Raw genomic sequence first — 26,718 nt, forward strand, 5'->3', positions numbered from 1 at the left:
CGTGCCCCGGTCTGGGAGGATTCCCACATGCCGCGGAGCGGCTGGGCCCGTGAGCCATGGCCGCTGAGCCTGCGCGTCCAGAGCCTGTGCTCCGCAACAGGAGAGGCCACAACAGTGACAGGCCCGCGTACCACAAAAAAATAAAATAAAATTAAAATAAAATAAAATAAAATTCAGCCTAGCAACCTAGATATAACTAAGTTCAGTTCAAGCAGTAACTGAGAAAAGTCAAGGATTATTGAGGAAGCCTCTTAATTTTTTTGGTTAATTTTATGTATATATGTGTGTGTATATATATATATATATATATATATATATATATATATACATATGTATATAGTTGTTTGCTTGTTTTTTGGCCATGCCATGGGGCTTGCTGGATCTCAGTTCCCTCACCAGGGATTGAACCTGGGCCTCGGCAGTGAAAGCCTGGAGTCCTAACTTAGGCCACCAGGGAACTGCCAGGATAATTGTGTTCTTTATTGTTGCTATGTTTAGCTATTTTAATAAAAACATAGTAGTGAAACTGCACCTCAGATTGGGTCTTGAACCCACTTGCTGGGACTCAAACCCAGCCTAAACCTAGATTGGGACTTGAACCCCCGAGGCTGGAACCTGAACCCGACCAAAACCCTGATTGGGACTTGAACCCATGTGACCGGGACTCGAACCTGGCCAAAACCCAGGATCTTCCAACTGAGATCACACACCTGGTTTCAGGACTTAAGGAAGCTCAGGTTCTTGATGTCTCATCGCAGAAAGAATTCAGTGAGAGACAAGTGATAGGTAAGAAGTGGATTTATTTAGAGAGAAACACACTCCACAGACAGAGTGTGGGCCATCTCAGAAGGCGAGAAAGGCACCAGGGTATGGGGTTGTCAGTTTTTATAGGGGTGGGTAATTTCATAGGCTAATGAGTGGGAGGAGTATTCCAGCTATTTCAGGAATGGGCGGGGATTTCCAGGAATTGGGCCACCGCCCACTTTTTGATCCTTATGGTCAATCTTGGAACTGTCATGGCACCTGTGGGTGTGTCATTTAGCTTGCTGATGTGTTACAATGAGGGTATACTGAGGTTCAAGTTCTAGTAGAAATCTACTTCTCTGCCATCTTGGACCCATTTGGTTTTAATCAGTTTATGTCATGTCCTTGGGCTATGTCATTCTTTCAAAGGTTGTGCCTGGCCCCCTTCCCTCCTGTTTCAGTAGAGCTGGAAATCTCACTAACTGAACTTAGTTAACCAGACCTTTCAGAAGTGTGTATATTCAAATCAGAAAGCCACAACTCAGGTATTTTGTAGCTGATCTGGGGCAGTGGAATCTAATTGCAGGCAAAGTATTTTAATGAAAATAAGTAAGCTACCTCTGTCTGGCTGTGGTTTTTAAATTTTATTGTGTGATCCATGCTACCACTAAATGTCTGGAGGAGAAGCTGATGTAATAATTTCCCCACTTAGCTTTATATTCATTCATTCATTTAATCATTCATTCATTCATTCAAGAAAATTTATTGAGCACCTAGACACTGAGGAATTTCTTAAGAATCAAGTCCAAATTTAAAAATTTTGCTCAAAATTCTTTTATATTTGGCCTACATTGACTTATCTAGCCTGTATGCTATGAATTTACAGCCCTTTACTTTGGCCAAGCTGGGAGCACAGATGTTGAAAACATGAGATACAGCATGGGTTCTAATCCTGGGCCTGCTGTATCTCAGTTTCCTCATCTCTGAAATGGACAAGCAATACCTAGCTCTTCGAATTGCTGTGAGGATTAACTAAGAACATATACACAAAGGCCTGACACAGAGAGGACTACACACTTGTGAATGGCTATATGAGGTTCTATGCAGAGGGCACAGACTGCAGGCCTGCCAGCCAGGCTTCAAATCATGTTCTACCACTTAGTCGTTCTGCAACCCTCAGCAAGTTCCTTATCCTCTGTGTGCCTCAATCTCTTCCTCTGTAAAATGGGGATAAGAGCACTTGACTACTGGGATTGCTGAGAGGATTAAATGAGTTAAAGCATGTAAAAGTACTTAGAACATAGCCTGGCACATAGTAAACACTCAATAAATTTTAAATACTCTAATTAGTCTCCAAACTAATAAAAATGTTCTAGAGCTGAACCTAGTCGAAGCTAAATCTCCCTATCTCTTCAAAAATGCCATCTGTAGAATCCCGTCTTTCCTTCAAAGTTTAATTTACTCCCAGCTCTTCCTTGTAACCTCTTTGGTTGCATAAGCCCTTAAGTGTACCTTTGAATTTGGTAGCATTTTTTACATATCACTCACCCACAGAGTCATCACTACTGCTAACATTTTTGTGAGTTTTAGCAATATCCTAGACTTCCATAATCAGAATAAAATCTTAATTTTGTATATAAAAGTTTTCCAATTCTTTTTTCTTACTCTCTATACTGTTGTATATTTGCTATATTGAATGAAACTTTTGAAATAATTTTGAAAGAACACTAAATTTTACAACTTCCTGAAATTTTCTTTTCTAACATGATAGATATGCTTTTCTTTTCAATAGAGAAAAGTATGTTTGACCAAAGTGATTTCTCTCAGAAAGTTTTTGTAGTTATGCTTAAGTTCATGTGATAACACATTTCCTTCTTCCATGGTAACCACCATTATAAATCAGATGAAGAAACATTATAGCAGAGAGTCAAATACACAAAGGAAACATATCCGTTAGAGAAAATATAAACTAATAATAATACTGAAGAACCCAAGTTTAGCTGTGTTTAAATTATTACCACAGTTTAAAATGCTGCATCTTTTCTATATGATTTGCATGGCTCACTTCTGAGTAATTTAAAAAAATAACTCAGAATTAGACTAAAATTTTTCTAGAAATGGAAAGAAGCCTCACGTGTGAAACAGAATCCTATCCCATCCCTAGAGGCTGTAAAAGCTGTAGCTGGTATGTGATTTATCAATCTACTCAAATGTGAACCTAATCCTAGGTTGCAGAATTAGTGTACTGGAGCCTGTTTCTGAAGTTTAAGCAGGACTTATAAACCTGAGATATAAATTGGCTGTGGCAAGAGGGAAGATTGGAAATGATTTGATCTCTTAGAATATATACTGTGTTGCATTCTGAATAAAATGTTGAAAATCTCTCATATATAGCTGTGCAAATAAACCAGAAATTTCTTGTTGTGACTATTTTTTTTTCTTTTCCAGATAAGTAGTTTTACTATTACCTGCCTAAGTCCTAACTATTCATGCTTCTGTACCTTTTACCTGTATAGTTTCCCACTTCTGGACATCTTTTCTATTTCTCTCTCTCTCACCTGATGTCATAATACTAAGGGATCAGGATCAAAAATTTTTTCTTTTAAGAAGCCTTCTTTTTTTTTAATCCCAAAGGCTATGCATTTATTCCTTTCTAAATGGTATATAATTTCATTTTAGGACAATTAAATATGTGTTTGCATTAATGAATATATTAAATGACAAAATTATTGAAATGGAGAACAAATTAGTAATTGCCAGGGGTTAAGGATAGAGGGGGATCAGGGGTTGAGAGGGAAGTGGGGTAACATGAAGCATCCTGGGGATGATGAAGCTGTTCTGTATCTGGATGGTATCAATATTAATAAGCTGGTCATGATACTGTACTGTAATTTTATAAGATGTTACCATTGGGGGGAACTGGTAAAGGGCACATAGGATCTCTTTGTATTACATCTTAAAACTGTATGTGAATCTACAATTATCTCAAAATAAAATGTTTAATTAAAATTTGTATAAGACATCTGGATATAAATATTGATAGAAGCCTTGGATGTAACTGATACCAGTTTGCTGGAGACAGTACATTGAGAAGAGAAAAGGACTAAGATAAATCTTCAGGAATCTGACAGCTAGTGGCTTGGTAGAAGGGAATCATCCTGCATTGAGCACTGAGTAGGGGAGAAAAACTAGAGGGTGATGACGCATCATAGAAGGCAAGCAAAGAGGGTATTTTGAAGAAGAAATAGTCAACACTGTTGAAATCTGCTGCTAAATTAGGTAAAATGAGGAATAAATATTGTTGGGTTTAGCATTATGGTCATCATTGATTTTATCAAGTAATGAAAAATGAAGCCAGATTGAAGTGGTTATGGAACAGGAGGTAAGAAAAGGAGACCAGGAGTTTAGAACCTCCTTCAGGAAGTTTGGGAAGGTGAGCAAAATGGCATAGAAACTAATTTTGGGGGGCAAGGCTAAACTGTGGAGTGATAAGCATATTTCACAGGATTATTTAAAAGAGAGAGGAGGGAATTCCCTGGTGGTCCAGTGGTTAGGACTTGGAGCTTTCACTGCTGTGGCCCAGGTTCAATCCCTGGTCGGAGAACTAAGATCCCACAAGCCACACAGTGTGGCTAGTAAATAAATAAATAAATGGGAGAGGAACGCAAGGAAAAGTGAATTATTGATAGCATAATGTATGTAAGAAGATGGGAGGGAAATGGTTCCAAAGCACAGATGGAGGTATTGGCTTTAGAAATGAAAGACTAATCTTCTGTTATCACAAGAAAGAAGTTTATATGCAGATGTAAGTTTGTGAGTTTTGTATTGAGTACAAAAGCAGGCTCTGTTCTGTTTCTTTTTATTTTTCCCCAAAAAAGTAGGAGGTGTGGTTGTCTGGCTAAAATAAGTAGTAGTAAATAATGGGTTGGAGAGATCTGAGGTTTACCTTGTGAGGATAAGTATTGTGGGATTGCTGGGCTATGAGGATGGCCCATTTGAAACTGAGGACAACATCTGCCCTGTTGCATCAATGCTTTCTTGCAGTGCTAGGCTGCTCAGCGCCACTAGCCCTCACAGTGGAGACTGCCCTATTCTGAAATACATTATTAAGGTAATGGACCAAGCATGCTAACTGTAATGGATGCGCTCTGAAATAGCAGAGGTGCTGTATCGTTAAAATGAGCATTTTTTCATTTACTGAACTATTCCTTAAACAAATATGTACATACTTGAAAAATGAATGATGTTTGATTTTAAAGTATCGAGCACATAAGCTATTTGAGGACATAATTATTCACAGAAGCAACTTCTTTATATGTGAATTATGCAGTCTAAATAGTACCACTGGGCTTCATCCCAACAGTTCAGGGTGGTCTTTGGCCATACTGAGTTCAACCAAATAGTCCCTGGTGAGCTGAAAACTGGAGTCACATCCCATGAGCATTTAACTTCTATTAGATTAATGATTCGTATTAGATGTATTTTTTTAATGTAAGAAAAAAATTAAAAGAGAGTGAGCAATTGTGTCTGATTCTTCAGTCATAAAAGAGCATATTGCCCATAGATGGGAGAGTGGCCCTGCTATTGTAACACCTGGTTTTAATGTTTGACTGCCTCCCATCATGCAACCATCTTGCAACACATTTGATTATAGTTGTTAAAGACATGAATTTAATATATATCATGGCCATAAATGCAGATAACTATGTCATCTGGCACTAACTAAAGAAACAGCCATCTTGGGCCTCCCTGGTGGCGCAGTGGTTGAGAGTCCACCTGCCGATGCAGGGGATACGGGTTCGTGCCCCGGTCTGGGAGGATCCCATATGCCGCGGAGCGGCTGGGCCCGTGAGCCATGGTCGCTGGGCCTGCGCATCCGGAGCCTGTGCTCCGCAACGGGAGAGGCCACAACAGTGAGAGGCCCGCATACCGCAAAAAGAAAAAAAAAAGAAAAAAAAAAAAAAAAAGAAACAGCCATCTTTTCCAATGCTGAAGAGGAAACAGTGTGTTGGAATTACTGAGAAATGGAATTACCAGATTCCTACATGGCACCTTCCCAAGGTGAACTATAACAATGAAGACTTCTGTCTCAGTTTGTGATTCGTAAATTAGAGAAAATAACAGTAGCTACCTCAAAGAGTTCCTGTGAGGATTAATTGAGCTAATGCATATCAAGTATTGATAAGGCTTTAAAGGGTAATTTTGACTTTTCCTTTTAGAATCTGATCCCATATACTGGATGACACAGCACCACAATAAGGGGCACTGCTTCCTGCCACTTCCGGTGATATTTCACCACAATCTGACAAAAGCTAGGTGTTTCAGTATTGGTGATGTAGGAAGGGGATATGGAGAGAGGACTGGAAAGACAGAGATCTCAAGCAAGGATTCATGATGATAGAATCTGTCTTCTGTGCTCTGTGAACATACTTATTTCTTCCTTTTATAGGATAGTTCATCTAATATTTACTCGAGCAATGGATAAAGCCTGTAAATGGACACATAAAAATGGACATTGAAAGTCTCGAGGGCTGAATATGTATTTGTACCTTGAACTGAAATGTGGGACTCAGTAGTGAGGCGCATTTTATGTTTATTATTGAAATTATTATTAATTTCATGAATTAAAAATGTTTTGTCCCCAGGAAATATCATAGTAACATTAAAATATATCATTTTAAAGATTTCTAAAAGCTGCAGACTCCCATCATAGTGAATGGTGATATTAGCATACAAATAAATGACTACAGAGTACATTGGGCAATGTTTAAGCCTACACTTTTCCTGATATCACAAATGACCTACATTTCAGAGAGCACATTTTGCTGTCCAACGGAAAGAACACAAGTCTCTTGTCTCATATCCATGAGTTAAATGAGAAGGCAGTTTTGGAATCTCCATTGGATAGGATAGAACCTTGTATAATTAGACAACACAAGAAACCTCATATGTGCAATATAATAAGAACACAAGGGTGCATGTACTATTACAAAAAGAACATTTAACACCCTGTGAGAGCTCCAAGCTCTCAGCAATTATTAACTAAGGAGAACCCTCACCAATAATCTCTTAAGTGTAAAACATGTTTTTTCTCTGGTCTAGCCTATTTTATAAATACACTGTGGGTCCTAAGTTAGACTCTGGGAGGTCCCTGATCTTTAACTGCTTAATAACTTTAGATACTGACTCTGCAGTTCCTCCCAGGCTCAGGTACACTGTCTCTCTTATTTGAAGAGGGTAGTTAAGACAACTACCTCTTCACAAGGCTTACTTTCCTAAGTCTGATATTTTGGGTGTGAGTTTATAGTAGATCAGGATTTTATGAGAATGGCAACAGAATGGTCAGCTCCTCCAAATTCCCATGTTTCCTCCCCTTGAGCTTGAGTTCAAGGGAAAGTGCACAGTTATGCTTTGCATGGAATTCCAGTGTATGCTTGGAACAGAAATTAGTCTGGATATAGGGAAAAGATTATTAATGCTATAATGCTTGGGTGACAATGAATGGTAGTAGCGCATTTTAAATTTGATAAGGCTTTAAAATCAGGCTGAAGGTGTAAATCAAGAATAGCCCAAGTTACCTCTGAAAACATTTAAATCGCTCTTAAAGTTACTATATGCATGATCAATATTTATGTGTAAAGCTTGAAATGGACCTTTTATCTCTTACTAAGTTTAACATCAGGAGTGTCTCCCCCAGCACAGGAGCAGGTACCGTTTCTTCATTTGGGTACCAGAAGAAGTTCTAATACTAGGCTCGTGTTTAGGAGATATCTGTAGTCTTTCTTTAAAAACTAGACTCAGACTCAGGGCTATGAGATGCTTATATTGACAGGCACATTGTACCTTAGACCAGCTAAGGAGTCAGCAGTCATGTCTGCCATTTTAAGCATGCTTTGTTCTCACTGGGTGCAGGAAAGCAGAATCCTTACACTATTTAAATTGTTTTCTCTCTCCCCTTCCCTCTTTCCCCCTCTTTGTTCCCTCTGTGTCACAAACTTTTCTTCCTTTCTCAAGCACCCTTCACTCTTTTCATCTGAAAATCTGCAAGTCTCTTTTTGAAGAAAACTCATGGTTGGGTAGTTGGGTTTTTTAATTAGAGAAACTTTTTTTTTTACTTATAATGGGAGGGAGGTAAATATAAAGGAAGTTACTCAAAAGAAAGCAGGTGATAAAGCATAATGGAATGATAAATTGAAGTCGAAGAGGGAAAAACAACAGCGAGAAGATGGGAATGACAAAATAAACTTCATTTCTTGAAATAGTGAGAGTGCTTTGGAAAATCCAGAGCCCTATTCAAATGCTAGGTGTAGTCTGCCTGAGATTGACTTTGTGACTGGAGAAGGCCTTTGTGAAAATTACAGTGTACCAAATTTTTTTTCTCAGTTATTTCGCTGTGGTAAAATACATATAACATAAAACGTACCATCTTAAACCATTGTTAGGTGTACAGTTCGGTGGTATTAAATATATTCATAATGTTGTGCAACCATCACCACCATTCACCTCCACAATTCTTTTCATCTCTTAACACTGAAATTCTATACCCATTAAACAATAACTCCCCATTCCTCCCTCTCCAAGGCTCCTGGTCACCACCACCTTAGTTTCTGTATCTCTGTAGCTATGATTTGGACTACTCTAAGTACATCATGTAAGTGGAATCATACAGTCATTTGTCTTTTTGAGGCTGGCTTATTTTGTGTAATGTCCTCAGGATTCAACCATGCTGTGGTATGTGTCAGAATTATTCCTTTTTAAGAATGAATAACAGTCTATGGTATGTGTACTCCATATTCTGCTTATCCATTCATCTATTGATAAACATCTGGATTGCTTCCACATTTTAGTTATTGTGAATAATGCTGTTATAAACATGGTTGTACAAATATCTCTTTGATACTCTGCTTTCAATTCTTTTGAGTGTATTCCCAGCAGAATTGCTGGATCATATGGTAATTCCATTTTTAATTTTTTGAGTAACAGCCATACTGTTTTCCACAGTAGCTGTACTATTTTATATTCCCACTGACATTGCACAGGGGTTCCAATTTCTCCACATCCTTGTCAAAACTTATTTTCTGGTTTTTTTTTTTTTTTTTTTTTTGCGGTACACGGGCCTCTCACTGTTGTGGCCTCTCCTGTTGAGGAGCACAGGCTCCAGACGCGCAGGCTCAGCGGCCATGGCTCACGGGTCTAGCCGCTCCGCGCGGCATGTGGGATCTTCCCGGACCAGCGCACGAACCCGCGTCCCCTGCATCGGCAGGCGGACTCTCAACCACTGCGCCACCAGGGAAGCCCTATTTTCTGTTTTTTGATACTAGCCATCCTAAATGGTTATGAGGTAGTATGTATCAAATTTTGAGTCTCATCCCCCGACTCCCACATGTAAAGTGATCATCAGGTTAAAAAATCCCTTGGTAAATTTCCAGTTAGAATAACAGAATATGGCAAATTCTTAATAATTTTATCTTCAGAAAAACTGCTGCTTCTCAGGTCAAGAAAAGTAAATTGTATGGCATTTTTGTAGTGATCCTTCAATTAACCAAAATTGAGCCTCTGCTAAATGTCAGGCACTAGCTAGGCGCTTATGATACAAAGATGTTCTTATGGCACTCACAGTTGGAAAGGTATTAGATAGTGTGTTTTTCTTCTAGAAAGTTCAGATGAAATTGAAACCTGCTTTGAGTTAGAGGAACCAGAGTGTTTCTTAATAAACAATCTTGTGAAAACAGACCAGTGAAACATCTAATTTCAAAGAACACTAAAGTAGTAATTAAAGCATGTGGGAGATCATTAATACCTATATGGCATTTGGATTACTATGAATACTGTACTAAACCAGAATGACTGGAGTAAGACAAAAGTTAATCTCTTTTAATCTGCTAAGGGAGTTTTTTCCCAAAGATGGTTAAATTGAGGATATTTAGAATATAAATAATATAATACTCAAATTAGAGCTTAAACATTAAACATTTTTAAATTAGTGGTAATTAAATATGGAAGACAGTGTCAAAATGATTATAGATACAGATAATTTTTATGACTAATATTGAAATGAAAATTCTGAGATCAATTATATTAGGTTATTGTTGATCTGTTGGGATAAAACTTGAAAATCGGGTATAAATCATGTTGTTAAAAAGATAGATATATAATATTTTGATCACCCAGGTGTATATATTTTAATAGGAAAAGGACAGAGTTTGACAGAGTTCTGGAATGATTTTTCATCTGTTTTAAATGGATTTATGTCCTAGAGTGTGGTGGTAAATATTTAATAACCAGCTCACTCATTTTTTTTAGGAAAAAAAAAAAAGCTCTGATTTGTGACATTTGTCAATTTCCATAGTGTATAGTCTCCCATCATGGCTGATTTCAGGCCACCAGTGGAATGTCATTGACTGTGGAGTTGAGAAAGAATACACATCATAGGCTCTCCCAAGTCAGTGTGAGCTAGCTCCAGCACACCTCTGCTCATGTCTAAAATTACATCAGAAGTCAAAAGTGACTTGGTGAAAAACATTACAATCCAAATAAACCTAATAGTGCAATCTAATCTATCAGTCAACAAACTTCAAAGTCAGAGAAGTTCAATTTATAAATTTAAAAAGTATCAAAAAAGTACTTTAAAAAGTACCAAAAAAGTAAGATATTTTGATAACTTTGAACAAAAAGAAACAATAATTACCTAAAGATGCAATCTCATTTCTTGTCACTTCATTTGGAATACTTACATTATAATTAATTCCAACAAACTTTTATAGAGCCTTTACTCAGTGCTAGGAACTCTTCCAAGCATTTTACGTATATCAATTAATTTAATCTTCAAAACAAATCTGTTTTTTTATAGAAGATTAAACTGAAGCATACAGAGCCATTTGTTTAAGGTCACATCATTAGTAAATGATAGTAAGGGATTAAAAAAAAAAGCATAGTCTATCTCCAGGGTACCTGCCTTTAACTAGTGCTCATACAGCCTCTAAAATTATCTAGAAGTAAGGCTGCAAGAAAGACTTCATGCAAGTCTGGCGTTACAAAGTGAAAGACCATACAGACTGGAAATATAGTCTGAAAAAATAAAAGTATGAAACAATGAGTTAGGAGAACAATAAACATCACCAATAAAGGCCTTCCTTAATTTCTCGTCCTCTGTAAAAGAAAGTCACCATCAAGAAATTACTGAGTGGAAATTTAGAGTTTATTACAATAATATCTTTTATGCAATGAAAAAATTACTATATGGAAATCATTGTTACAGGGGAACTTTGAGTGAAAAATTGCGGATGTATAATTTGTTAACCAAGATTTTAATTTGAATCTCTGTAAGAGAAAATAAAGAAATGAAGATAATAAGTAGGCAATACTTCAAAAGAGAAACCAACTGGTTTCAGAAAGTTGGTGAAATTTCTTATTGCTTTCATTGTAGGGATTAGCCATTTTTTTCCCCCAGAATCATTAAGTAATGCTGGGGCTGAATTGTCCTGTGATTTAATCTGCTGGTGTAAATCCTTTTCATCTAATCTCATAATTAAAACCGATAAGGAAGAACTTCTTGTTTATATACAAGATGTGAAATCCTTCAAATTCATAACTGAGATGTAATTTTTTTTCTTTCTTCAAAGTTAGAAAGTTAGAGCTTCAGATTTGGTCTAAGCATGAAGATGGGCTTTCCAGATTTCTGGAAAACTGAATTAAGAGCAGTGGTTCAGGGAAACCTGAGCAAAGACTCCTAATGAGAGTGTTGCTGGGAAGACTCCACATAATTCAAAAATCAGGACAGCCCAATGTTTATAAACATGTCTTAAATAGGACCACATGGATGATTAGTGTAAGATGTTCTGGAATGATGATGTAAGCATGACTACAAAAGGGCAATGGCCCAGCAAGAAATCCTTTTATTTCTCAAGATCTTCCTTGTAAGGAGAATATCACTTCATTGCTGCTTCCTCTTAAGGAAACCAAGGGAAAATCACTCCCCAGATACACTGCATTTGCTTTTGCTTTGTTGGCCTGCTTATTTCCATTCTTAAGTTCTGTATCCTTGGCTAAGGGTTAAATCTTAGAGAGGGATTTTATGTTATGTATGTGATTTCTTTTTGTCAATCCCAAACTTATCCACAACTGGAAACTGTATTTATGTGAGGTTGAGCAATTGTATTATGAAGTAAAATCAGTTAATGTATGTTAGTGACACTTTGTAAATCATAAAAAGTCACACAAATACTTTCTTTCCCCATGTTTTTAAGGAGTAGACAATAGGAGAAACACATGTGTCTGGGATACATATGCTCTTTACTCCCTGTGGGTGCTGCATTTTATGTTAAGGAGTATGATCCTGGCTTATTGCTGTTTATTACTGGGGCATTTATATGGCCTTGCTAGGTTATGGGAGATTAGGATAGTCATAGGGCATGATTTACAAACCTGGCTTTGTATATTAAGGAGTGTTTATTAATATATCTAGTATGTGTACAGAAGAAGCTAGGTGGAGCTGGCTTTTCTCTAGAGATCAGTTTTATACGTAATAAGTGTAGTACAAATAAGAATGTTCATTTATCCTAGGGGGATTCAGAGGCCTGATTTATGAGACCTTTGTCCACCTAGCAACCAAGAAGAACAACCGGTGGACCTAGGATGGAAGACATCAGTTGCCTAATGAAACAACAATCAAATGAACTCCAGAAACAACTGAAAGAGACTTTGAAGAAAATTATTAGATGCTGCCTATAATTCAAAATATATAGTGAGTAATAGGGAGCAGACATAGTTCAGTTTAACCATTAAAGAAACTCAGGGAAGAAGTATCAGTATCAAGAAAGAAATCCAAGGAGACATTGCCAATGAGCCTTACATAGCCATTGGTGGAGAGAGAATCCTGCAAACAATAATCCAAATGGGTCATAACGCTGCAGTTGGCCTCCTTAGCTGGTGCTCAATAATCAATAATCTCAAGGGAAGACAGGGTCAACTTCACTTTCTTTCATCCAATAAATAATTATTGAAAGGTTGAAGGCTGACCTGTGAATAGTTTATTGGCTGACTAATTCAGCAAACAATATTAAGAACCTACTATTAGTGAGTCTCTGTGCTGGGCACATTTTCATGACCTCCATAACGGTTGCATAAAAAAGATTTAAACTGCTGCACTTCAGAAGTAGCAGTAGCTGCTGTAACATCAACAAACAATTGGGCTCCATCTTTTCTACAGACCTTGGTGCATATCTCTATTATAGCACTTACTATATTGTTTAGTAACTTGTTCTTCTTTTGTATGTTTCCCCAACTGAAACTTTTCCTGTAGAGCTGGAATATCTTTATGCATCTTTTAACCACCCCCATGGTCAACACAGATGCTTGTCGAGTAAATGAATAAGGGGGTTAACCCAAATTCTCAGTGGACAATACAGCAAAATAAATAAAAATGTTACAGTTTTAATCTAATCTTTAAATTTCTAGGAAAGAGTGGATTTAGGGAAAGTGTTAAATGAGTAAATTATGCAATATGATCCTATATGTTAATTAACATTTGTCCTTTATACCAGGTATCCCTCCTCTGTGATGTTCTAATTGTCTATACATCTATCTCTGCCCTCACCACATTCTGGAGTAATTATTTATGTGTCTGTCTTCCCAGTATTTTAAAGAAAGAGTAAGCCCCACTGAGGTGGTAAATGTGTATTATTCATCTTTGTATCCCCAAGGTTTATCACAGTCCTTGGCACACAGACCATCCTCAACAGATGTGTAAGGAATGAATGAATATGTGGTGACTCTTCCTGAGCTTATTCATGATAGAAGGCAATGTACTGAAAATAATAAAAAGTGAGGCAATTCCATTTGTATGCCTCCACAAAATAGAAGCTATCAGTTTATAAGAATTACACCTTATTATGTAGTTTATATTGGCATTTTCATACCAGATTATGACCATCTGGTGAAAATTCATCTTGTTATACTGTAGGAGACTTTTATTTATTTCCTCTTTTGAAAAGCTATTTTTAGCTAAAAGTGACTGATTAGTCTTTGGAATGGTCTGATACCATTTCTACTTTAACATGAAGTATCTTTTTGGAGCAAGGGACTTTTAATCTTAGATTTCTGGTTCCCTTGCCCCCAGCTCAAATAAAATAAAACAAAAACCTATTCAACCACCAGTCTTTTCCTTTTCAGTAAATGATATAATTGTTTGCTAAGAACAAAAATCCAGGAGTCATCGAATATTTTCCTTTCTTCTTCTACTTACCGGGCCCATTTTCCCAGCCCATTAATGACTGCCAACGCCAATCAATTAGCAGGTCCTGTGGTTCAGATTCCAAAATATATTCTGAATCTGTCAGCTTTTGCCACTTCTTTACCATCAAGGTCTTGCCTTAACTATTGCAATAGCCTTCTAACTGGTCTCATTACTTGACAGGACAGCGGCTGAAAGCTTTGAAATCCACTGAAATCCACCAATGGTTTGCCTCTGAACATAAAGTAAAAGCCAACCTCTGCGCCATGTCCTCAGTGCCCTACTTGATCTAGCCTCCACCAAACCCTTTATCTTTCCCTCCTACTACCTGTCCCTCTTTATTCCACCTCCAGGCCCCAGGCCTTCTTGCTCTCACTGGAACATGCCTGCTTAGTCCATACTCATGGCTGTTATTTTTGCTGTTCTTTCTTCCTGGAATACTCTTCTCATGGATCTCCACAAGGTGATTACTCACTATACAACTATCTCTCATTTCTTTAAGGAGGCCTCTTTAAAATAGCATCCCTGCCCCTGTTAATTTCTATCCCATTTCTCTGCTTTAGTTTCTTAGTAAGAAATGAAACTCCTCATTACCTCGTGTTGTATTTTTTAATGTCTGTCATCCCTACTAGAAAGAGATCAGGGTTTGTATCTGCTTTGTCCACTGTTGTATCCCCAGAGTCTTGAATGGTAGATGCTTACTAAATATTTTTGGAATAATTCAAGCCTAATTCAGTGCAGGAAGTGTGCTCATTTTACATGTAGACCAGGCTGGTGATTGTTATGGGCAATATACCAGATGTACTGAGACCATGAACTCAGGCCTCGTTGTCCATTCAAGGCTTATAGGAAAATGAACATATCATATTCCATACAATTCAGACTGGAGCAGTATTAGTATCCTGTGGGAGAAGGCCAATTTAGTCTACTAACAATCTGAGGAAACCTAATTTGTTCCATTAACAGTCTATCGAAAAAAATCTTTCCTTCAATATTATTAGATACATAATCATGTTTACGTTATCTTGGGGAATTTGAGAGATGGGGAACAAGTCATCTGCTGGGTTTCTATGCCATTACATGTTATATATTGCTCCAGGAGATTGCTTAATTACATTAATAAACATTATTTGAGCACTGACCTTTTTATGCCTCCAAATGTTTGTGCATGACCCAGGAATTTTCCAAAGTCAATATGAAACATGTGGCCTGACTTCGTCAGCATGATGTTGTCATTGTGACGGTCACAGACTCCCAGGATGAATGTTACCACACACCAGCCAGCACAGGAATAGAAAAAGTTCCTCAAGGCCTAATCGGTTGAAAAATAATAACACAACAGTGACACACACAAGAAATGAGCAAACGCAGAGGTAACGGTAAAAGTATGATAAAAAGCAAAATTATATAATCAAGAACCAATTCTACATCTCAGTTGAGTGGATATGATTAAATGCTTGGTTCTTGATATGCTACAGAAGAACATGAAGCAATCTGTTCTTTAGCCTAATGAGTGTTTTTGTTGAAATGGGAGAAAATAACTTTCATTCAGTTAAAGCTAATTTTCAGTTTATTAAAGAGGATTCTTAGTGTTATTTTTTAATGTCGCAAAGGTACAACAGTGGATAGCTTTTTTCAAGATGAAGAAGGAACAATATGGTCCAGTATTGCCTATTCCCATAGAAATTTAAAATATTAATTTTTGAATATTTGAAATTTTTAACACAGAAAAAACTAGATTGAGATATCTGTAACACTTTATGTTTATCCTACAAATACGTCATCCAGTTAATGCCCCAAAAGGTTTTGGTACAGTATATACCAGTGAACGCTTGTGCGGGTAGAAGCAGATTCCACTAAGTTAGTTGTGGTTTATGTTTCTTTAATGGACAGAGGTTTCTTGCCAAAATTACTCTTTTTTCAAAAAAACTGTCTCCTGGGTATTCATCGTTTTGCTCGATGATGCAACGATGAGTGTAAGCACGAGTGACTGGCTGGGCCACAGGTATGGGCCTCCTCAACTAGCGAGTGGAAGACCACGTGGCTGGACTACATGCCAGGACACCTTATTTCCAGGTATCCCAGGTGCCTGAGCAAGTCTTTAATTTGTCTGTCTAGATTTTCTCTACTTATAAAGTGAAGATAATAAAATATGTCCTTCACACGGTGAAGAACATCAAATGTACATGGAAACACCCCAAACAATATAACCCCAGGGGTTTGTACCTAACTCAAGTTACAATTTGGGGAATTGGCTAAAAAATAGATTTCTAGATAATCTCATCTAATTCCCTGTTACTTGGCCTCCAAAACCTGTATTTTGCTCTATTCCAATCTCACAGAAGTCTGGAGTAGATGAACTCTTGGATCTCTCTTTCATGGCCCAGGCCACCTAGGGTGACCAAGCCTTCCAGTTTGCCCAGGACTGAGGAGTTTCCTAGAATTAGGGATGTTTAGTGCTCAGGACAGTTCTGAGCAAATCTAATGCTGGCCCATATTGCATCTTTGTGTGAATTAGCATAAAGGTGCCCCTGCCTCTGGGGCAGCTGTACCAGTTCATGCCTTGGCAAGTGAAACAAGGCCTGGCTGTAGTCAACTCATTCCCTAATCTGGAAGCCTTGGTAGAGGGTGGAACCTGTACGATTGTAGACTGCAGGCTAGATGCCAGGGTAAAGTGGGAAAAAATGTTGGCAGTCAAATGGAATAGTATACATTTTGTAAAGTTCTGAGATACAAAAAAATAAAAACCCTATTAGGCATTCTGCAAACATTGAAAGAATGAGGCATGAAAAAACAGAACTTGGAAGAAGAAATATATTGCAATGGAAGGAGGGAGATTTATAGAAATTATAGGTTGTGTACAAATAGGCACAGGTAACATGAAGGAGGTAGTTTTCAGGAGCATCATCTCAGGTGAGATTGCTGTAAGGGAAGCCGCTGAGCAAAGAGAGTCTTTACTGAAAGCCCAGAATTCTACCCAGAGGGAAAACCAGACACAGAAATTGTTATCTAGGTAATATACCACTTAAACTGTGTCATTATTACTATGCTGATGACTGAATGAATTAGACCTCAAGATGTACTTAATTTACTTTTTCATAAATCAGAATATCTAATGAGCCAGAGTATATCCTTATTTAAGTACATTATTTAAAATTTGCTGCAGAAGGACAAACCTTTTCATAATCCACCTTTAAATGGTTGTGCTGACTGAACCATTTTTTGATTGTATTTTCTTTCAGTGGTCCTATCAGTCCAGAATGGCGATGGATTTTCGCGAGGGTTATAGCATCGGGCACCATCTGCACCAATCCTGGTTGATAAAAAAGAGATTATGGAAATACTTCTTTCTTTACAGGATGAGGGATACTTAGGAAAGGCATCTTGATATAGGTAACAACATCAATAGTTGCCAGCACTACTTGGATTACCCTTTTTATTTCCCAATCTTCTTCTCTGAAGGAGTCTTACCTAGATAGTATTGCTTCTAATTTTTCCTAAATCCTAGGGAGCGATGAGGCTACTTGTGTTTGCATCAGATGTATCAGAGCAGCTTTAATATTTTTTCTAGAACTACAGTAGAGAGCAAATCTAGATGGTCTCCCAGCGACCCCACTGAGTCAATAGAGCAGTGAATTAATTAACATATGGCTTGTGCATTCATTTACAGTTTAAGGGAGGACATTCAAACTTGTGTAACAAGCATATTTATAATGTAAGTGAATCAAATACAACCTCCGTGATGAATATTTGAAATACATTATAAAAATCAATGTTCAGGTTAATAAAAGCTTCACTGTTCAACGTTTCATTTCTAGGAGTGAACAGAGTAACTCTGCAGTGAACATGTACAGAACCACCTGCTTCTTCCTTCTCAGTCTGCATTAAAGTGAAACTATGATAACAATCTTTTTAAGGGAGCATATATTGATTGAACTTCAATAGGAGTTTTGCCCCACTAGCCATGCATCCATCAAGGCTTCTTTTCATTGTGTTCCTAAGGTTATTGGAATGTAAATATTTTCAAGCCTTCTGATTTTTATTCTGTACAGAACAGCAATTTAAACCCAGTATTTAAAATTCTCCCAGGACTAATGTCCACAAAACAACCTGTAATGCACAGTTCTGTAAATAAAGTCATTGAAAGAAATTAAATTCTAGAATTTCTGATTTCCACAATCTTGACAACTGCAAGAGTTGCAAACACAAATTCCCAAAGGGACCAGGGACATAAATGTAACTATATGAAAAGAGAGAAGATTAAGTTTTAAAAATTGACTATTTCGTGGTCTACCTTAAAAATATTCAAATTAAACAACAAACAAGAAGATCACTGTAATGGTAAGCGAAACATTTCTCAGTGCTGGATTTGGCCAGTGGCAGCTGGTTGCAGGCTTAATCTCTCTCTCTCTCTCTCTCTCTCTCTCTCTCTCACTCTCCCCTTTTTTTCAGCCTTAATCTCTTAATATCCAATAGCCCAGCCCAGCCCAATCATGACCCTTAGGCATCTATTGATACATTGCCTTATCAGAAAGAAACAAACATGGAGAGTGGGAATTGAATGCTTCAAAAATAACCTATTAAAATCTATTTGTTAAAAACAAAAAGAAAGAAGGAGATGTAACATCCCAGAGATAAATCCTGGGCATATCTTTAATATCATAACACTTCTCCCTTCTCCCCCAACAGTATTCTGCTCTTGTGCTAGTTTTCTTGTGCTTATTAAGTGAGATAGCAAATGTAAAGCACTGCATTTAACAGTAATATAATTACTCTAAAAAGAGTAATATAATTCCACTTTCTAATCCTGAAATTTTCCCTCATTTTTCCAGTTCCTCCATTTAACACTTCGTAACAGAAAACCACCTTCTACCTGATTCCTGCATGCCTCATTGCCACCTTGCATCTGACCATGACCCAAATTAGGACTTAGATTACTGCACCCTTTAGATAGGGTGCTGTAGCAATGTCAGTTACTCCTCAGATCACATTTGCCTTCAGGGAGTTAATCATTGCTAAATCCCAAGCCATTTGTTATATCTTTCATTGTTGACTACCCAGAAAACTTTGCACCTAATTTATAACAATCATGGTGGCTAAATTCTGCTCATTAATTAAAACCATAAATTACATTTTATACATTTTAAGCTAGTATGTATCATACACTTTTAAAATACTTCTAGCATAATTCTGTGCACAGTAATATGTGTGGCTCCATTCCCATAGCTCTCTAATGCAGATTCCTCAAAATTTAATGCCCATATGTATTACTTGGGGATCTTGTTAAAACGTAGGTTCTGATTTAGTAGGGTGGGAGTAAGGTCTGAGATTCTGAGTTTCTAACAAGCTCCCAGGTGATGTCAATGCTCCTGGTCCACAGGTCATACTTTAAGTAACAAGGTTCTTAGGGACAAAACTTTTCAAGATGGTATCACACAAGGCAGTGGTTCTCAAAAAGGTGTGCATGAGAAACTCCAGAGCAGCTTTTTGCAATTACTGAGACTTGAGCCTCAGTCCCCCACCCTCCGTCCCCTCCCCACCCCTGCCCAGTGAAGAGCCTGATATAGCATCCTGCTTGGGTCCTAGATATAGCTGCTCCAACTCTCCTAAGTAATTTTTATGTCCATCAAATCTGGAGCAAATTTAGAGCAATGAAATAAATCTGAAAGAATTTTTATCTGCTCTGATAATCTCTCCCAAAATTCCTACAACATCATATACAAAGTAGTCATGAGAATTATAGCCAACAATAATGTTGATAAAGCCATGTAAACCTGTGGCCTGGAGTATACTCTCCTTAAGGGCAGCAGCCCTGTTTAGGTCATTTTAGTATTCCCTATCTTACTTTGTGACATTTCTTGAGAACAGGAGATATTCAATAAGCCTTGGAACCTGATTAAAAATGGAAACTAATCTCTTAAAAGAAGACATTTGCTTTAATGATCTCCATTTTTCTTGAAGAAGTATCTTTCCAGTACAACCTTACAACCAAAGAGATTATTGGTAGATAGTGGGAAAGAATAATTTGTTTGTCTTATGACATCTGTAACTTTGCACAAGTCTAGAGTGATTTCTGCTGGATTATTTTATTAACTTTAAAAGTCTTAGCCTCCATTACTTCCTATGATTATAAACAGAGAAATGAGTAGATGGAATTGAAGAATTCCACTGAGGTTGGTGTTGTATTCAATTTCTGAAGAAAAAGTAATCCATGTGACACCAAAAAGCTCAGCTTGGTTCATCTAAGGTTTATTCTTACCCTTTCAACATATTAGGATTTGGAAGAATTAGGTCATTTATGTGAGAAAAGGGAGAGAAAAACTCAAGGAATAATGATCTCAGAGTAGCAGTAATAAAAGACTTTTAGGAACTAGAACTTTAGAAGGAGTTCGGGAGTGGGATACTTGGCATGGAAACAAGGGCCCTATTATCAGAATCAAAATAATTGGGCAGTATGACTTGTAACAGTAGTCCTGAAGTATCCAATTGCAAGTTAAGCTAAGTAGGAGGTGCTTCCATGCTTAGTTTCCAAAATCTTGAGTCACAGTTGGCTGGGGTACTGAGCCTCGCAGTGGGACCTCAGGAACTGGAGGGCCAGGCAATGACAGTTTCTCTTTTGAGATGATGGGTTTAAACTGGAGTTCTGTCTGAATTAAAAAAGAAAAAAAAAAGACAACATAGATCTAGGTCCCCTTTCCAGTTCTATGGTATTTTTATCCCTTTGTTTATGCAGATGCATCTGCTATAATTCATACTAATTAATTTAATGAAATGCTAAGTGGCAATGGCCCCATGTAAAAAAAATTATATGATATCCTAGAAATTATTTCTTCAATTTAGCATGATTGTAATTAAGTACAACTTTTACCTCTGACGTTTGAGTAATTATTAGGGTGGATCTTCAACATTATTTTCATTGAAAATGTGTATAAATGTAATTATATTTCCATATTAGTCGCTTGGCTTTTATCAAGGAAGAGAAATGCTGAAGTATGCTCAAAGTTTGCATGAATGGTCATCTTTGATTGTTGATATTACACTTTACTCAAAAGTCTTTTAGAAACTGAATGCATGTTTATAATGTATTTAGAATTTTCAGAACTCCTTTAAGCATTTGCAACTTTGTAAATTTTGTGTTAATAGGTAACAATTGTAATTTTTTGAATGAGTAGACTTTTCTATTATCAGCTTAGAAAAAGAGAAAAAAATATGAGTTAATCATTAATGTAACTAACCCTTAAGGACACACAAAAGGATATTACATTTAACATTTGAGTTGTCAAGAGTCCTAATTAATATCTAGAAGGACATTATGCTTTACATAAATCATTTTGGCTTTATTGTTTTTGAAAATAATTCTTTGTAAAAAAAGAAGAATGACCAGGTTTAGATCTTTGTAATCTAAAATGAAAGCTGTGGCAACTCTGGGGGCATATTACTGATGAATGCATGAGATAAATAATGTAAGTCAACCAGCTTTCTAATCAATACCGACCTTGGCCTTTTCCTGTGGATAGACATCTATAAATGATCATTTGCATATCCAGGCCCTCCTGCAGCCAAATATTGTCCATCACATGAATAATCTGCAGAACAAGCATATCCTGACGAAGATCATCGCCAGCCTGTTAAAAACAAAATTATAGACTCTGGGTTTCTCCTTGAATTCCATTAAAAGCTTTCAAATATGGTATATGTCATTTCCTTCCTTGAATAATTTTCCAGCCTGACTTAGGGTGGTTTCAATTGTTTTATTAGCACTAAGAATACCTTGTGTTTCTGATAGAAGATCAAAGAAAATGAGAACTTTCTTTTAAATGATTACAGAAGCTTTAGCCATTAAATTAGAAGCTGCTTTGAATGTTGTTCCCTGATAATAATCTTTCAATTTATTATCCATGTGCAATGTCTTAACCTCAAAGTCTGGTGAGGAGAGGTTGGATGAATGTTTATGCAAATTTCAAACTCAGCCAAGTGAAATCTCTTTCTAAGGGAAACATTATTTGATGTGCCATAAATTTATGCACAGATATACAGTTAGACTACCAAGAGCTTCTTGACTGGGAGTATAAATAGCACACATATAATTCATCAGACTTTGAATCATTGACTTCTCTTGTTATGAAGGCAGTTAAGAAGTTTTCAGAGTGAACAGCCTTTGGTAATAATAAGAAATGATAAAGGGGTGTTTTTCTAGCATAGGTGAAGGACATGGAATATGTCCAAAGGGGAAGGACAATTCTATGCTTTTAACTAATAAGAGGCTTGGTTTTGGAAATGCTTTCTAAATTATACGCAGAAAACTATGCCAAGATGAGATTTTGTGTTCTTCTTTTTTCTTCACCAAAAATGCAGTGCCGGGGGAACATTAATGCTTGAGGTTTACATAGATCACAGCAAAAGTATAGTTGTGTTAATCATTATCTTCAAAACTAGTCAGAATCTAAAAAAATTCCACTCTGCGACCTTGTTGTCTGGTTTGGCTGAATAACTTATCAAATTTAATTGAACGACTGGCAAATGCTTACTTTTTACTTACAGCTCCTTTTTCTGTCCCTTTTTCCTACTTGACTTTTACTCTTAACCTTTTACTCTATTGTTCCACGGGATTCATGACAAAGACTGATATGGCCCTTATTTATATTTTATTTAAAAAGAAGACAACAACGCAAATTACTAAAATAAGCAAGTGCTTACAGATAAGAATTTTATGCTAAATCATATCATTTGAGTTTCAGCTAATTTTGATTCGCACTTAGTATCTAGACCAAAGGAAGACTCTCCCCCTTAGGAACTTTACCACAATTCTGCTTTCTGTATTACTCAAAAGTGATTGCATTATTTCATTTATTGAAACATACCTCCCGGAGTTTTGCACTGAAGATTCATTGGCTTTGAGCCAGTAATGTTTGATTTATTGCCAATCATAGTTTGACATGTATTATAATTCTGTAAAAATGCAGAATCAAAAATAACTGGAATCTTCTGTGCTGCTGCCAGAGGAAAAGGGCTATAATAATTTCTTTTTGTGAGTAATAAATCAATAGTTCTACCAATGGAATCAATTTGATGTTTCAGGAGGGCTACTGTACCTTAAAAATGACACTGATGTTTTTGCCCATTGGATTAGCATTAATGAAAGTAATCTTCAATGGCAAAGCATTAGATGTGAAATATGAACATGCCTACGGGACAAAAAGAAGAGAAAAATGGTGAGCAAAACAAAGCAAAAAGAACAGTTTCCTTGCAATCATGGCCCCTTGCAGAATTTGTTATATGAGCAAATGTAACACATATGAATAATTCTCACACTTTGGAACAAAGAAACATATTTATTTTAAAAAAAGACTTTAGTCTACTAACCAAAGCCTTTATTTGTAAACTAAAAATGCCAGCTTTTCGGCAGGTTGTAAATCTTCAACTACATTTTTTTCTCACTAAACAGTGATGATGTGTAGGGAGTTTAAATAAACTAAGTAGTATGTGGGTATTATGCTTATGCTAGTTAGTTAATGCCTAAAAGATGAAATTGCTATTTAAAAAAATATTTCCTTTTCATTCTTTCTGCCCTGCAGCATACTTTAAGGAAACATGCATATAGAATTAACAAAGACCTGAGTTCAAATTTGGACTCTGTAACTTATCAGCTGTAAGACCTCTGCAACTTATTAGCTGCAAGACAAGTTACTTAAATGTTTGTATCCCACTGTAAAATCGGGATAAAACTCTTACCTCACACATTTTTTTTGTAATAGGTATATGAGCTAATGGATATAAAATACCTTTTACAGTGTCTGACACTAATCAGGTACTTCAAAAAGATTAACGCATTCTTTTTCACTTTTTGCTAATGAACATTTTCTTATCTTTACAAGTAACAGTACAACATATATTTCCTATTCTCGTTTCTTTCAATTTTACTTTACATTTCTATTTTCAGTTTTATGATATCGACTACTGTCCATTATTTTCCTTTTATGTGCTTACAACTGTTTGAGTGTTAAAAGGCTGTATGTCTTTAGGTTATTAGAGAGTTCATGTTGACAGCCAAGAATTAAATCAATACTAAAGAAAGGAAAAGGATACTTTCAATTCATCAACTTAGTAAAATATGACATCAATATATTTTGAAGGATCAGTCTGAATATCATTATTTCTGATAAGTCTGAAATCAGTAGAAGTTGAGAGGAAAGGATCTATTTCTTAATCTATCAACATAAATCTAACCTAATCCCTAAGCAAACAGAAACCCTTGTTTACTGAATCAATTTGAGTTTTATAGTAAAAGGATGAGGCTGCTTGTTAAGTAATGAATTCCCGCTGCAAGAATCAGTCAATCAGGGGACATATGACCTTCTGTCATGGTATTGAATTAGGAAACCCTGTATTAGGCCAGAGTCTAGTTTAGTGGTTTTCAAATTCTCCTCATTCAATTCTGGGGGCTGGGGTGGGAGAGTGATGATCTCTTCGAGGTATGCCAAGTCCAGGGAAGAGACAAAGGGCTAAGAAAGGCTGAGGGCAAGGTTTAGCCCCTCTTCTCAATTATATCACTCAGAGCTATATTGCTTTCATTGCTTAATATTTTGGTTTTCACATGCAGTATATTTTTTGAGTCATGGCAAAAATACTATACATTTGACAACTAGTATGCACAAAGCATTGACTATATGCTAATAGAAAGAGACACCATATCCACCTCTCATAGAGCCTGCAAAAGTTGGTATGAATGTATACACGCATGCATTTCACAGCTGAATGAAGAAGCATTTGAAGAAGAGAGTCTTTCAGAGATGAGCTGAATTTGAAGATTGTGAAAGACATAGATTGGCAAACAGGTAAAAGAAAAGGTTTGCTAGGTAGAAAAAGGTAAACAAGGACACCTTAGATTAGAGTAGAAGTTAAAAGTGGATTGGGAGGGCCATAACCAAGAGACAGGAAAGAATGAATCAAAGTCTTGGAGGATATTTTATGTAAATGGTGAGACAAAAAATCTGGAATAGAGAAAGGAAGATAAGAAAAGCTAGAATGGAGAAAGGAAGATAGAACCTCTGGTCTTGAAAAGTGAAAATTAGTGAAATAGACTTAAAACAGTTTTTAAAAAGGAAAAGAAACCTATTAGTAAATGAAATGTCTGGTCTTTACTTTCCCAGGAGGGGAGAAGAATTGCATTCAGTTATTCCCACTCTCTCATATGATCTACCCCTTAGTGAAACAGGAAATGGTCCATTGTGATTAGTGGTTCCAAGGAGAGACAGGGGTGAGAATTCTTCTTATAAAGAAAGTTTAACCAAACCTAAGACCTTTGCTCTCTGTCTTGGAGACCCATGCTTTAAAGAATGGATTGAGGGCCTCCCTGGTGGCGCAGTGGTTGAGAGTCCGCCTGCCGATGCAGGGGATACGGGTTCGTGCCCCGGTCTGGGAGGATCCCATATGCCGCGGAGCGGCTGGGCCCGTGAGCCATGGCCGCTGGGCCTGCGCATCCGGAGCCTGTGCTCCGCAACGGGAGAGGCCACAACAGTGAGAGGCCCGCATACCGCAAAAAAAAAAAAAAAAAAAAAAAAAAAAGAATGGATTGAGCCAGGCCTGAGTACTTCTCCCTAGTGTAGTGTACTGACGGTGATTAAAATAGAATGCTGACTATACATGCGGGCTTTCCTACACTCACTACATTCACGGGACTTCTCTCCAGAGTGAACTCTGATGCACGATAAGCTTGGTAATGACTTTCCCAAAATCACTGCATTTATCAGGTTTCTCCCCTGATGGGCTCTCTGATGTACTGTAAGATTGGTGCTATAAACAAAGACCTTCCCATACTGACTACTACATTCATAGGACTTCTAACCAGTGTGAATTCTCTGGTATGTAATGAGGTATGGGTTTTGACTGCATCTTTTCCACATTTAGAGGGCTTTTGTTTGTGTGAAGTCTGTGATATAAAATAAGACATTTACTATACTGAACGTTTGCCATGCTGCATTCAAAAGGCTTTTCTCTGGTATGAGTTTGCTCATAGTCAACTAGTTGAGAGGTCTGACTGAAGGCTTTTCTACACTGCCGACATGTATGTGCTTGTTCCCTGGCATGGAGGATCCAGTGTCAAATAAGACATATACTCTGACTGAAGGCCTTACTACATTCCTTACCGCTGTAAGGCTTCTCCCCAGTGTGAACTCTCTGATGGTCAGCAAGGTCTCTAATGGAACAGAAAGCATTCCCACACTCGCTTGAACATGACGTTTCTCACTTGTGTGAAGTGTCTGACACTGGAAAATGGTTCTACACTGCATGAAGGCCTCACACTCATTACACTCAGAAGTCCCCTCCTCAGTACAGGCTACTTGATGAGCAATGAGCAGGGAACGTGGAGTGAAGGCTTTAACACATTCGTCACCTTGATGAGGTTTCTCCCAGTGATGGAGTCTCTGGTATTTATTGAGATGGGAGGAGTGATGACAAGTCTTCCCACACTCTCACATTCATAGGGTTTGTACCCTCAGTGGGTTCTCAGATGAACCACTGGCTGAGAGGTTTGTCTGAAGGTCTTACTACACTCATGACACTCCCAGTATGGATCCTCTGATGGGCAACCAGATGTGGGCTCTGACTAGAACTCTGCTGCATTTACTGCACCTTCCTATGTGATGCACGTCCCTTCAGACCTCCTCGTTGTTCAGCAGGACTGGAGGACAGACTAACATGTTCTGCAGGTGAGAGCGTCACCCTCCACATCCGCCCTGTTC

At 37.3% G+C, this 26,718-nt stretch overlaps 1 protein-coding gene across 6 annotated transcripts in view; it reads right to left on the minus strand.

Annotated features, from left to right (window-relative positions):
* The window catches only part of PIK3C2G (phosphatidylinositol-4-phosphate 3-kinase catalytic subunit type 2 gamma), a gene marked incomplete at its 5' end in the record, with an annotated part of 317,069 nt that overhangs the window by 113,509 nt on the left and 176,842 nt on the right, over positions 1-26,718 (minus strand). For all 6 annotated transcript variants that reach the window (XM_082636498.1, XM_082636497.1, XM_082636496.1 and 3 more), the window contains 4 exons: positions 15,118-15,287; positions 17,152-17,288; positions 21,471-21,600; positions 23,068-23,160. In XM_082636498.1, the coding sequence (XP_082492624.1) occupies positions 15,118-15,287; positions 17,152-17,288; positions 21,471-21,600; positions 23,068-23,160 (530 nt within the window). The remainder of the gene's footprint in view (positions 1-15,117; positions 15,288-17,151; positions 17,289-21,470; positions 21,601-23,067; positions 23,161-26,718) is intronic.

This window comes from Mesoplodon mirus, assembly GCF_964341445.2.
Source record: "Mesoplodon mirus genome assembly, chromosome: 11".
In the NCBI taxonomy this organism is placed as follows: Eukaryota; Metazoa; Chordata; class Mammalia; order Artiodactyla; family Ziphiidae; genus Mesoplodon; species Mesoplodon mirus.